The sequence below is a fragment of the Salvia splendens genome, chromosome 6, assembly GCF_004379255.2.
Source record: "Salvia splendens isolate huo1 chromosome 6, SspV2, whole genome shotgun sequence".
NCBI classification, from domain to species: Eukaryota; Viridiplantae; Streptophyta; class Magnoliopsida; order Lamiales; family Lamiaceae; genus Salvia; species Salvia splendens.
The window spans coordinates 8,818,386-8,833,075 of record NC_056037.1 but is presented as its reverse complement, the minus strand read 5'-3'; the positions used below and the strand labels follow the sequence as shown (position 1 = coordinate 8,833,075).

Here is a 14,690-nt window from a genome sequence, read left to right as displayed (position 1 = left end):
TCCTAGAAAGTTATACTAACTTTCCTTATCTCGGAATTCTGATTATTTTCCCAATTTGATTAAGAACTGAAATAAACACAACATTTTAAAATTTAAGGAATCAGATTACTTTCCAGATATAATCATGACAACCAAACATGACTGACATGTGTGCTAATTTTGACTTTGTATTTATATGAATATCTTCCAAAATTGAATATGGTTATTCATCGCCGGAATACGATGGTCGAGCACTAATTTTTATGCACACACGCAATATGTAGGTCTGTCACACTAAGCGAATCGTTTTAATATTTTCTTTTCTGACTTAATTGAAAAATGCAGAAATATTTTTCATAGTATATTTTTATGTTTGTTTCTATTGTTTTATATGTATAAATATAAAACAATTTATTTGTAAGTGGAACAAGGCAATTTTGCCGTTCATTAAGAATGGAATCTGTAACACCCCATGAATAAGTGTGTGTATCAAGTACTACAATGTTTGTATACTCGCAAAAGTACATCAAATATGGTACCTTATGTAAATTTAACATGGTGAAAAATATACTAATAAAATTAAATCTTGAGGCGGGGAGGAAAATGAATGTATATGGAATTTTGGAAAGGGAAGCTACTGGATGGGGGAGTTCAGTCTCTCCATAAATACTTTCCATTTTAGTTAGTAAGTACTGTACAAAACTGGAGTATTTATTTTTGGCGTTTTGTGGAGGTTGGGCACTTGAGCTTATTTAAAAAATTTTAAGTGTTTTTTTTAAATCAAAAAGTTTCAAACTATCGAGGTGGTGAGTGAAAATCCACAAGGCAATTATTATTTTTTAATTGTAAAATGGAGTAATCTATGTTGATTCAGAACTTGATTTATTCTACACTTGCTGAACTACCCAATTATTAATATAATGAGGAATGAGGATGAATATTTATGTACTCCATATAGTACTTATTTTAATTAGATAAATAATACTTCCTCAGCCCCGTAAAACATTTTTTTAGTGCAAGATTTAAAGAATTGATATTAAATACTCCATTAAAATAGAAAGAGTAAAGTATGAGATAGAAAATATAGAAATAAAGTGAGAATAAAATAGGTGGATAATAAAATAAGAGAAATAATTTTCTATTAAAAAAAGAAAATGATTAACTTATAATGAGACATCCCAAAAAAGAATATGCCTCGTTTATATGGGAGGGAGTAGTACCAACAATGGACAGTATATATGCTCAAAAAATTAGTCAGTCCGCCACAACTATTTGGTCTACTTTTTCCTATTATGTAGACCCAGAATTATTTCTACTTAGGGACAAAAGGTGATTCGCTCACCCCAGACGCCCCCATAACCCGGCCCGACATCGCTATGGAGGGGTTCAAACACGGTACCTCAGCGGCCCATTAGGTGGGAGGAACTTACACTGGTAATCAGCACACAAGGAGCCACCACAGTGGTGAAACTCCCACACTGCGGCTGCCAGCATTCGAGCCAGAATTATTTCTACTATTTATATTTAGTGAAGTTCGTGACTTCACAAAATACTTTACTTGCATCATTCATGACACATTTTAAGACTGTAAACGGCACAAACCTAAATGACCATAACAGAAATAGTATTAAAAGAGGCACTCAATGGAAAATTTATTTATTTTTTATAAGAGTTATGAGTTTAAATTACACTTAATGTTTGTATGATTGCAATATTTTTATTCACGCATATAGGTAGAGTTGGCAGAAAGTCCAGGAATAATTAAATGCTCATCATTTCTATTTAAAGATAACAATTCCATCATAATGATTATAGGTATAGTACATTAGTTACTAGTTAGGTAGTTCAAGACTAATGTTTACAAATATTCGAACATTTTTGCGATTTAATGTGAATTGTTCGATTGCCTTAGAGCTTCCATAATGGTGAGGAATTCCCCAAAACACCCCCTGCCATGTCATAAGGAATTCTCACTGCACAGTGGCGAAATTCCATGCGGAATTCTCACAATTAAAAAAATCACAAATTCACAAATTAGACAATTTCCGGAAGTAAACAATTTACGGATTTAAAATTTCGACGCGAATACGGAGAAAATGCAACCACTTTATTTAAAAAAAACATACTTCATTAAAAAAAAGTACATAATTACTAAAAAAAGTACATAAAAATAAAAACCGGCTTCTCACTCCTCGGATTCCTCGTCGTCAGTCCTCTCGCCTTCCCCGCCGCCGCCCCCCTCGTCGTTGCCGCCGTCATCGCCGCCACCCCCCTCGTCGTCATCGTCCGACATCCCGTCGAGCCCCAAATCGCGGCGCATACTATCGAGGAGGGGCTTAAGCTTCCGCTTGTAATGGGGGTCGGTCGCTTAGCGCCATTCAACCATCGCACGTAACAAGGTTTCATGTGCGGCGATGCAGGCGAATAAGGGGTTCTCGGGATCGTTTTGGGGGGTGCTGCCGATTGGGCCTCGGCGGATCTGCCGGTGCTTACCCTCGACATCCGCGCCGCGGATTTTTGCCCAACCCGGCGACGGCGGCGCGCCTCCGATGTGGGTGTGGGGAACTCCGAGGGAAGTTCCGCAGAACCAGCACTGCTACTGTACTCTCCGGAGGCGCTGATCTTCGTCCGCTTCGGCCAGCTGGATTCAACACCCGCAGTGAACTAGGGCGAAGACCGCACCACAAGAAACACTGGCCAATACTTGAATTCCCCAAAGCCCTTCTCAGCGTCGGGGAACTGCTGATGAGCCAGCAGCTTCACATCCTCGGAGACATGCCGCTGGTTGCCGAGCGGAGGTTGTTTGTGTAAATGCCGGCAAATCGGCTGAGCTGCCTCTTCAACCGCTCCCACTGTTTCCGGCATTGCTCCGAGTTGTGCGCCTTCCCCCCTTGTGGTTTGAACTGGAGGTAGCTTTGGCTAATGCGCCACCACATCCGGTCGATGTGCTGGTTCGCCCCGACGTATGGACCCTCCACTACACTGATCCACGCCTTCGCCAACACGACGTACTCGTCCATCCCTCCCCCACCTCACCTCCGTACACCGGGACGCCCCGTCCTCGCCCGGTCTTCCCAGTCCTCCCCGTCGTCGGTGGTGCACTGGCAGGAGTATCCCGGACAGGAGAAAGCCCCAACTCCTCGAACGAGAACACATCGATGCCAACGAACTGAGTCTCGAGAGGAGAACTCGGCGGGTTGTCTGTCGCCAGTAAATCCATAAAGGGCCGATAGACGTTGTCGACCGGCGATTGGGGGACCCTCTGCCTACTACCCCCGCAATGACAGACGACCCCTGCATCTGGGGCATCATCCCCGTACTCGCCTCGGGCATCTGGGGCATCATCCCGTACCACGACTGGTACATGTTGTAATACCCGTGCATCATTCTCGGTGGCATTTGAGACTGTGGCATCATCCCCGACATTTGAAGCATCGCAGCGGACATCGGCGTGCTCCCGCCAATGGGAAAATGGGGCGCCGGTGACTCGCTCAAGGCAGGTGAATCGCTGTCGTGGTGCTCCATTGTTGATTCCCAAGAAATGTATTTTTTGGAAAGAGAGAAACTTGTTAATACAAGTGGTGCGAATGAAATGAAGTTCAACGGGATGTATATATAGGAATCGAAAAAAAAATATTTAATGCATTAAACAGGAATTCCGCGCGGAATTCCGCGAGCGTCAACGCAATGGCGGACGTCCTCACGGAATTTCGTGGAACGCCGTGGAACTGGGAATTCCTTTGCGGAATTCCGTATCCGTGCCTGGGACGCGCAATGGCGGACGTCCGCCACAGAATTCCCGCATGCCGGTGGGAATTCCGCGTGGACGTCCGCCATTGCGGATGCTCTTAGGTCCTTCTCAATGGAGCAATTACTTGCGGCCACTGGTGTGCGGCCCATTTGCCGCCACAGTAAAATTAGACAGCCTAGCTAGGCTGCCAAGTGCGTGATTTATCGGCCCTATTGCAAGTGTTCCAGTTGCCAAAAATCATTTTCTTTTTTTGTTAATTTTCAAATACAAATTATTTTTAGTTTTATTACTTTTATTTACAAATATCTTCATTCATTACCTTATTTCATCGTCACATTCTCATTTTCATTATATAGACTCTAATTTATTTTTGAATTGTTACATTGCATTTTTTTATCTTTTCTAATTGAGATAAATATGAACTGAATTGTGATTGAAATGAGGGTATGGTGAGCAAAGGACTGTTCTTATTGCAAATGTTGTGGGTAAAAGAAATTTACTGACGTGACATAGAAAAATGGGGTTGTAGTTAAAAATAGAGCCGAAATCGGCCTTTATTGTGGATGGCCTTATCAGTTGATTTTTAATAGTACTAAGTTTTGATTTAAAGATAAAAGGAAATTTTTGGTATAAAAATATAATTATTTTATGATAGGTCTAGAATATTATATGTGATAGCTTCTTGTCACAAAATATTATGATTTGGTCAGTTTTTAGTCCTAAAAGTGACAATCGATGCTGCTAAATATGATGGTCAAAGAGTAATTTTAACATAATTAACTTAAAGACATTTATTAAACAATTAAATACCGAGTACTAGACTAAAATCACTTTTAGTCCTAAACATTTGAACATTTTGCCATTAGGTTCATAACATTATGTTAGCTAATTATTGAATTGATCAATTTTATTGTAGGAAATTGACAGAGCTGTTAAATTATTACTGTGATAGAGTTTCATTCATGATGTAATCAATCAACTCAAATTTTGGTCGATACTGATAGCTAGCGAAGGGAGACGAAACTTTAGGTGTTTTAAAGGAGAATATCCAACCTTCAAAATCCCATCTATACTTGAGCATGAACAGCACGTCGACAAAATTTCGAAGGAAAAAGCCTAGCTCGTGTTTTTGCGCATGTGATGGTGTTTGTCCTCAACATTGGTCTCGCCGCGCGACCTTGAATCAGTGCTTGGATGTCGAGAATCAACCGACCATATCAAGACGACCAAGATAAATGAGGTGGCCGCAACTATTGGCTTAAGTTGAAGCACGATGGAAGGTTATGATTATAGGATGGAAATTCTAAATTTGAAATTTTCTAAATTACTTCAAATTTTTCGAGGTATAGACTGAACACAACGAAATATTTGGGAGGACTGATGGCCGGGGGTAAGACTCACCGGACGGAGGAATCTTTAGCTACCTTAATCCGGAGCATCAAGGAAGGAAGAGGAAGACCGCCTCGGAGAGGCACGGACTTGAAGATGGTGCTAAAGTTGAGGGCAAAGGAGAGTCGATAAGGCACCTTAGAAAGTGCCATCCGACCGGGGGCATTAATCCATTCTTGTAAATTAATTAATGAATTGATATTTTAAATATGAATAATTAAGTAATCAAATGATTTCCTAGATTACTTGCAATTTTGGCATTAAGCTGAGGGAGTGTGCAATATTAATTTTTATGGTGATATAAATTAATAATACTCATATTTCATGAGCGTCAATTGAATAGTGTGGAAAGCCCAACTAAAGAATCTTTGATCCTTAACTTAGCCCAATAATAGTTAAGTACAGAAAAAGAGGCAAACTTTTTTTCTTCAGTAATAATTAAATGTAAACACAAATAAATAAGTATAGTAGTAGTAATATTTTAAATGGGAACACACTAATTTTGCATTGGATACAATTTAATAATTATTTTGAGAAACAACCCTTCATTATTGATAATTTCATAGCATTACATTCGAAGTTTAAATAAAAAATTTATCCATTGAAAAATAATTTATTGCCAATCAATAGATTGCTATTATATACTACGAATGTATCTTCTTTGGTGGATAAATGCCTATCAAGGTCGGAACTTTGAATAGGTGATAATATATATATATATATATATATATATATATATATATATATATATATATATATATATATATATATATATATAGGGAGATGATCAAAATAAAAATGCATTTAAATCCAGAAATGCAGCCCAAATCTTGACCCTAGGATTAGATGATCTAATGGTCAATAATTAACCAAAAACACGGAAGGTTATAATTAAGCAATTTTAGGTAATATTATAATATTTGAGTTTAATGTCATGCTAAGATCATTTTAGGTCATGCTTTGTTAGCATGACCTAAAAACTAACTAACTATGACCTAAAAGTGCCCTACGTATGATATTGTTCTGCGTTTCTGTATTTAAATCTAGTTTTGCATAGATCAAAACGCTATATATATATATATATATATAGGATTGTGATCAATACCGAACCACTCTTAAACCTTAAACGCCGAACAACATCATTATATGATAACATGGAGTTCATTATAATGAACTAATAACAAACATATAATGAACTTCAGATTTCTAAATTATGCATGATGATGTCATTGTTTTTAAATCTTAGAATTTCCTATAATGAACTACAAATAAAGTTGTAATGAACTCCACATTATTATATAATGATGTGTTTGGCGTTTAGTGTTTAAAACTAGTTTGGTATATAATACAATCCTATATATATATATATAGGGGAGCGTTATTCTCCTATTCATCCCTTAAATCATTTATTCTTCTTAATATGAGCCGTTAGATCTCATTCATCAACGGTCCAGATTATCTGCATTATTAGTCGGTGTGCATTATTCAACTGAAAATCTGCATTATTAAATGACACGTGGCACCAATCTAACCGTCGGATGACAAAATCGTGGGGCTGAGATTAAAAAGAACAAAGAACAAAAGATAAAAAAAGGAAATGAATACATCCATATAGGGTTGCGTTAAAGATAGAACCATTCTTAAACGTAGAACCTAGAACTCTACATATTTTATTCATTGGATGAAGAAAAAATGACGGTCAAGATTAAAAATCATACATATTAGACTATGTTTTCACGACATTCCGGACTCAACATGTGAAAAAACTCACATGTTGATGGAAGAATGAATGAAACGAAGAAGAGTCCATGCATGCTTTATTTTTTCACTTCTCTGCATTCACCCATTAATAATAGTTTTGGTTGTAATGGGAAGTTGCTGTGCAAATCAACACCATTGGATTAAAAGATCTAACGACCTCCGTTTGGCATTTGTTCTACGTTTAAGAATGGTTCTACGTTTAAGAATGGTTTTATCTTGATCACAATCCCATCCATATATATATATATATATATATATATATATATATATATATATATTATACAATATAAAAACCGCAATCACAACAACTGTAAAAATGCGTATATATTTAATACGAACTAGTCTAAAATATATCTAATAAAAAGAACATGTCAAAGCTATGGTTTTACATCTAAAGTTGTGGCAACTGAATCCTACGTGTTCTCATTGATTGAAAACGTTATAAGATTCGTTCGTTATCAATAGTTCAAAACAGTTCCTTCTCAATATACACAATTAAACTGTCATTCATTCATTCATCTCTCATTAGTTTATATCAGTAAAATACTATCAACACCCACATCCACATAACATAATTGTATTTTGTATACTAGACAATCACAACTCACAAATATTAGCTTGCAACTAACCATTGTTATAATTTTTTTTAACTTGCAACTATTCTATCAAAATCTTAAAAAGACAAGAGATAGAATATAAAATTAACAACTTTAATAAACTCAGTACCTCACAATTTATGTAGAATTTGAATATTCATTTCTGAAAAGTCTCAAAGACTCAAACCCTCTTACCGCAGCAGCTCTGCTCTAAACCTCTAAACACTTCTGCATGTATTCTTTTGATTTTTTAAAGTCCCAAAATCGTGTACCCACTTAAAATTTTAAACTCCCTTCTTCTCAAATTTTAATAAAATGTGTGCCCATTTTTAAAAGTGATAGCACTTTTATAAAATTAAATAATGCATTCTCTATTTTTAAAAGTTAAAAACGAGTTCAACATATAATGTGGGGTAAGTGGGGTAAGCTTGACTTTTACTTTTATAATTAATTAATTCACTTCTAAAATTACTTATCATCTTCCTTACACTGCCAAATATCATTGTTACATTTTTTTTCTACAGATTTTTACTTCTCATTCTTTAATTTCAACCCCACACAATTATTCATCGCAAGATAATTTGTTCTTCAGTAGTATTGTTTGGTAAGGGCTTAACATGATTTTTCAAAATTTAGAAAATTTTGAAAGTGGAAAATTAAAAAAAAAATTGGGTAAGGGCTTAAGCCTATCCTGTGTCCACGTGCGTCCGCCCCTGTAAATATGAAATGTGTCTGTAACACATTAGTAGTATTTGATAACGTACATTTCTGACTATCAATTTATATGTATTTTACAGAAATTCATTTCCCATTTTAAAAAGAATTTAGAACCAAGCTCTTTCCTAAAACAATATAAGATTCTCCCAATAAAATTAACAGATAATATAATTACCTCACACGCATACACATTATAATATCATTAGAAAAACTATACAAAACGTGACACAATATCCTAATTCGTCATCACCTTCCTCCCAATTTCATCATCTCCTTCACACACATTTCGTTGATTTTATTATAATCATATTATTTTTCGCTGTAACAACCCACTATTTCTCATTCTCCTCGTGCTTACTCTAACCTTACACATATATAAATCTCAAACTCCACTCAATTAATCGACAAAAATTCCATCACAACAATTAATTCCTCACCTAATTATTTAATCAATTCCACCCTTATCCAATTCAACAGCATGGCTTATTTGCTGACTCATCACTTTCCCGGCGCCGAAACCGCCGCGCCGGATCTCTCGAAACCGCCACGGTCGGACTGCCCGAGGTGCGGCTCCACGAATACGAAATTCTGCTACTACAACAACTACAACAAATCGCAGCCGCGCCATTTCTGCAAGGCGTGCAAGAGGCATTGGACTAAAGGCGGCACCCTGCGCAACATCCCCGCCGGCCGCCGCTGCCGCCGAAGCGGACGCATATCCTGAATTCCCTCCCTGTCGCCAACGATCAGAGTGATATGCCAGATATTCTCTACCAAGCCCTAATTCGATCCTCGTCTCCAACCTCTGCTGCTCAGGGTACAATCCTGGAAAGCAATGGTACAAGTACAACATGCGGAGTACCTCAATATTATACTAATACAGAAGAGTTTGCGCTCTCGAGTTTTAATTCTGCTCCGACCTCCGCTGAGAATGGCGACTCCACGGAGGAATCGGCTGTCGCGAATAGCGCGGCGGAGATATGGAATTGGAATGAGGTTGATTTTTCAGATAGTTTGTGGGATCATTCGATGATGGCAACGTACAAATCTCATTTCGAAGGGTATTATCCACGTTGATTAATTTGATTTTTTTTTTATACTCCACATTTTACTAATTAATGGATTGGTTTAACTATGGATATTGTTTTTTTATGTATAGAATAGTGGGTGTGCATTAATTTGTATCATTGTAATTGTGAGCTGTCAACAAAATTGTGCAATATCGACACATGGTATTGAAGATTATGATTATTTTTAGTGGTTTTTGGTGATTAATTGTTTGTACTTTGAAAAAAATAATTGATTATCAATGCATATAAAATTATTTTTAGTAGTTTTTTAATTATATAAAATTACTATTTGAATCTTATCGATGTATATTACTCTATACAAAATAAAGAAATATTCCTATGTAGTAGCAAAATAAAATTCATAAAAGATAAAAAAAATTATTATAAAGAAATACTCCAATATTACAGAAATTTAATGAAATGTTTTTTTAGTTTGTAAACGAATATTTTTTTCCTTTTGAAATATCAACCAATAGGTATAAAAAGTGCTTTTCCAATTAAAAGTTAGAAATTACCAATAAAATACCAATGGTTTAAAAAATATATATGATGTAATACGAGAGAATTTCTAAATAAAAAGTGTTTTTTCCAATTTTTACTTTGTAAAAAAAGGAACAATTAATTTATCTTCATATCAATGTAATAGTTCAAATAAAATGAATAAAAAAACTTATTATATTAAAATACTATAATAATTATTCTATCTAAAATTTTATTGTCTAAAAATGATCTCCGTATTGTGGTTTTATGTTTTACAATAAGATTGAGTGTTGCATAAATCCAACTCCGAAATAAAAAGTTATTAAAGTATTTTTTACCATGAAGTTGTAAAATTGACCACTTTTCAATAACAAAACTTAAGTTAGCATCTTTATTACCATGAAATTGCAAAAGTGATCACTCTTGAATAACAAATATCTTCGTAATTCATAGTATATGAAATTCATTATGGACGGAGTTGGGGTTTTAGTTACAGTATGTCACAGCAAGCGTAACAACCTTGCTAGAACAGTAGAAATGTCGTGCCCGCACAGAAATTGGTAAATTGACAAAATTCAAAAAAGCATTGATGCGTAGCATATTTCTTGTACTTTTCCCCCTAAACTACACATTTTTATGTTAATTATAACTCATCAAGTTGTATTTGTATTGAAGTTTAGGAGGGTTGGAAGCTGGAAGTTCGCCGGGTGGAATTGGCAAAGCTTGCAGAGATCAGAAAGTTCGCCCGGTCGGGCGATTGTGAGCTTCAAAATGCCCGGTCGGGCGAAACACGTAAAAGCATGAGGAGAGTCCAGAAAGTTCGCCCGGTCGGGCGATTCTTCAAGACACAAAACGCCCGGTCGGGCGTTTCCCGCGATGCACCCAGCAGCAATTCGCCCGGTCGGGCGATTATCCCTTCTAATTTCGCCCGGTCGGGCGTTTGGTGATTCAACTGCAAATGGACAGTTTATTCTGCGGTTTCTTTTCCCAAGGATGGGACGTAGCAGATAAAGGGGGCTGCAAAAAGTAAGGAGAGGGGGACGAAACTGGAGATTGGAAAAGGTATCAGGGATTTGAAAAGGAAATTGGGAAGAGAAGTTGACGGTGGATGAAAGCATTGTTGAAGAAATAATTGTTGATTGGTGCTTGCAAGATTATTCAAATATTTCATCATCAATTCCTTCCTGATATCTATGGTTTCAGATCTCTTATTCATATTTCATAGTTTAACAATGATTGGCTAAAAATCTAGTGTTGCTCCAACCATGTAAACGGATAATTTGTTCGTATGATTTATTCAATGTTCTCCTTCATCTTATGATCGTCGTTATCACAATTTCCTTGTTTGAATCTATTACTTTTGGTGCATCATTAGTAGTAGTTCCACAATCCTAATCAAATGTCTCTTTAACTTTGAATAGGATAGATCCTTGTGGTGATGAATTATCGATTAGATTTGTTCAAATGATAATTTGATAATGGACATCTTATGCTTATAGTAATTGATCTTTGAATCTCGCGCTTCCGTAGGATCCTTAGATTAATGAAAATTAGTTTATAGAATAAGTGTTCAACTATTCTTAAGCTTTCGTATGTCAAGCATGTTTAGTGCTAGCATTGTGAATTGATTTTGAAGTCCCGTAATTCATAAGATAGAGTTGGATATTAGAATAAATCATCGTTTTATCCGTGAATGTTTGGAGTAACCCGTTCTTCTCTTATTTCGTCTTGCTTGTTTAATCTTTTGTAATTGTTTTTGCATAATCTTTTAATCAAAATCTTCAAATCAAAATACCTCATTAGCATGTGTTTTCTGTGTTTAGGAGTTAATTAATCTTTACCTTCCATGTGGATCGACACTCATAGTACTACATTCGACCCTGTATTCTTGCAGTGTCGTTGTAATATTAGAGTTATTTTAGTAAACTTGAGTGATCTTGCATACAATATTTGAACTCGAAAATTACACATCAAGTTTTGGCGCCGTTGCCGGGGAAGGCAATAGATTGTTTAACTTCTAGTTTGTGTTTTTTTTTTGTTTTATTTTATTTGATCTCTCTTTGTTTTGTGTAGGTACTCATTTCGTGTTATCTCTGGAGGTGATAGCCATCTACCACGTCTGGACTTGAAGACGAAGGAGTATATTTTCTAGGTGACTTCTTTTAACTCTTAGTTAGGTAGTTTAGTTTTCACTTAAGCACACACGTTTTATAGGACTTACCCCGAAGTTGTCGAGAGGTCTCGCTTTCGGTAATAGGAAATATAGTGTGTTTGTGCTTGGTGTATTTTCTGTTGCGCAGGTTTTTTAAAAAAAAAGTGAATGCACACGCGATCACAGGGTACACCACCGTTTGGACTACTCTGTTATCAAAGAAGAAGTAAGGTTAGAGGGTCATAGTTTGAGATCTTCCCGGACTATTCGAGTCCATTCAGAAGTAACCGACTCTTTGGTGAAGAAAGGGATCAGGATTCAGACGGTGAATCAATGGCTGAGAACAATGAGATTCCACCACCCGTGGTGAGGTTTGGCGACACTCTGAGATCGGGAATTGAGTACCCAGGGGAGTGTGCCTACGCAAATGACAACGTCAACATTCCACCTCACTACATCAGTTTGGTAAATGGAGGAAATCTTTTTCATGGACGGGATGATGAAGATCCGGTGAGCCATTTGAATGCCTTCTACGAGCTGACAAATTCTCATAGACCTCCAAATGTGGAGCATCATCGGATTAAGAGAGCCTTATTTCCATTCTCATTGAGGGAGAAGGCAAGAGCGTGGTATGACTCATTACCGGGCTACAACATAGCAACATTCCAAGAGTTGAAGTCGTTGTTTCTTGTGGAATACAACTCTCCAATGAAGATTGAGAAGTTGAGAGAGGAGATCACCTCATTCCGACAGAAGTATGATGAGTCCTTCGCGGAGGCATGGAAGAGATTCACAGATTTGATAAGGAAATGCCCAAGTCATGGACTAGCTCCGGGGCATGACCTTTTGAAGTTCTACAAGGGACTCAACAGTGAAGGCACGAGATTGGTGACTGCAGGTTCGAATGGGAACCTAGATGATCTAACTCACGATGAGGTGAGGGCCTTGTTTCAAAGGTTGGCCAACAATCAAAGGAATTGGCACAATCCAAGGAGAGGAGCTGATAGAGCAGGAGATACGTTTGGTGCTACAAAGGAGGCGGAAAGAGTGACCGCAATTGAGGCTCAACTGGCAGACATCAGCACCCAAATGTCATCAATGACAAAGGCAGTTAAGTCTCTTCAATTGACTCCTCAACCCCAAGCTGTGACTGTGATGAGATGTGGATTGTGTCAAGGAGGGCATCATACTGATCAGTGCCCAAGTCTTCAAGGACCACCAATGGAGGATGTGAACTACATTGGTAACAATCGACAAGGGTTCAACCAAGGCAACCAATACAACAATCAGCAGAATTGGAGGCCTCAACAAACGGGTTGGAATCAAGCTGGTCCTAGCAACAACTCGGGTAATCAATGGAGGAACAATACTCAACCCCCGGGTTATGAGAAGAAGCCATCAGTCGAGGATCAGTTGGGACAGATTCTCTCTTTTATGAATAAGAGTCAAAAGGAGAATGAGAATTTCAAGGAAAAAACAGTGGAAAAGTTTGGACAGATGGAGGCTACAATGAGGAATCTCGAGACTCAGATTGGACAGCTTGCCACGGCATCACACACGAGGATTCCTAACACCATCCCAAGTAATACTGTACCCAATCCGAGAGGTAATGAACAGTGCAAAGTAGTGACTTTGAGAAGTGGTAGAGAGTTGGATTCAACACCATTAATGGACGGCCAAGGTACTTCCGGCATCTCACACGCAGGGGCGGATGAGATGTTAGGCTTGCATTCCTCGCACGCAGGGGCGGACGAGGCATGTAAGGGAAGTCCCGCGTTGGTGCAGGGGGCCCAACATGGTCAAGAACAGGCTGCATCCGGCAGCAAGGAACATGGTGAAGAATCCGATGCAAGTGAAAAGTGTTCAGCAGAAGAGAAGGGTAAGAAGATAGTGGAAATGGAGTCAAAGAAAAAGATGTTGACAAGTCCAGCACTAGATCCGAAAAGCAAGTTCAACTTCCCCGATCATATTCCTCCTCCACCATATCCAACCAAGAGGAAGAAGAGGGTCCCCAAAGAGAAAAGCTTTGAGTGGATGATGAACGTGATCCGGAAAGTGAATGTGGATGTATCATTGGTGGACCTCTTCACTAATTTCCCCAAGTTCTCCAAGTTTTTCAAGGATATGATGGCAAACAAGGAGAAATTGCAAGATGAGGGGATAGTGGCCTTGAGCATGAATTGCTCACAACTGATTTCGGGAATGATGCCAATGAAGAAGAGGGATCCGGGAAGTTGTGTGATTCCTTGTGAGATCGGTAACACAATCTTCACGAAATGCTTATTAGATCAAGGATCGGGGATCTCACTGATGGCTTTAAAAACTGCTAGAGCCATTGGATTAGAGGACAGAATGGAGCCCATCGACATTGCTCTACAATTGGCTGATCATTCCATCGTGAAGCCCACTGGAATAGTAGAGGATGTCTTGGTCAAAGTCGACAAATTTGTCATCCCCGTTGACTTCATAGTCTTGGACATGCCCGAGGACAAAGAGGTACCAATTCTGTTTGGTAGACCATTTCTCGCCACGGGAGATGTGTTGCTTGGAGCAAAGGACAACTAAGTCACGTTCAGAATTAATGGTGAGCAAGTGACCATTAATGTTGAGAAAGCGATGAAGCATCGTAGTGATGCAAAAGCGTGTTTTAGAGTTGATGTCCTCGACAAGTGCATTTTTGACAAGATGTGTTGCTCGGCAAGAATAGAAGGAAGCGTGTATAATAAAGGAAGTTTGGAGAGAGACTATGGTTCGACACTTAAAGTAGATTTTGATGAAATAGAAGATTCTCAAGT

At 37.9% G+C, this 14,690-nt stretch overlaps 1 protein-coding gene and 1 non-coding gene across 2 annotated transcripts; one reads left to right on the top strand and one right to left on the bottom strand.

The window, feature by feature from the left end:
• The first annotated feature begins 12,228 nt into the window (after nucleotides 1-12,228).
• Nucleotides 12,229-14,460, top strand: LOC121808737. Its single transcript, XM_042209325.1, has 2 exons — nucleotides 12,229-13,576; nucleotides 13,700-14,460. The coding sequence occupies exons 1-2, from the start codon at nucleotides 12,229-12,231 to the stop codon at nucleotides 14,458-14,460; spliced, it is 2,109 nt and encodes a 702-aa protein (XP_042065259.1).
• LOC121810140 lies at nucleotides 12,616-12,722 on the bottom strand. The gene has a single exon (XR_006052398.1). It is a non-coding gene; the product is annotated as a small nucleolar RNA R71 (small nucleolar RNA).
• Nucleotides 14,461-14,690: the final 230 nt, after the last annotated feature.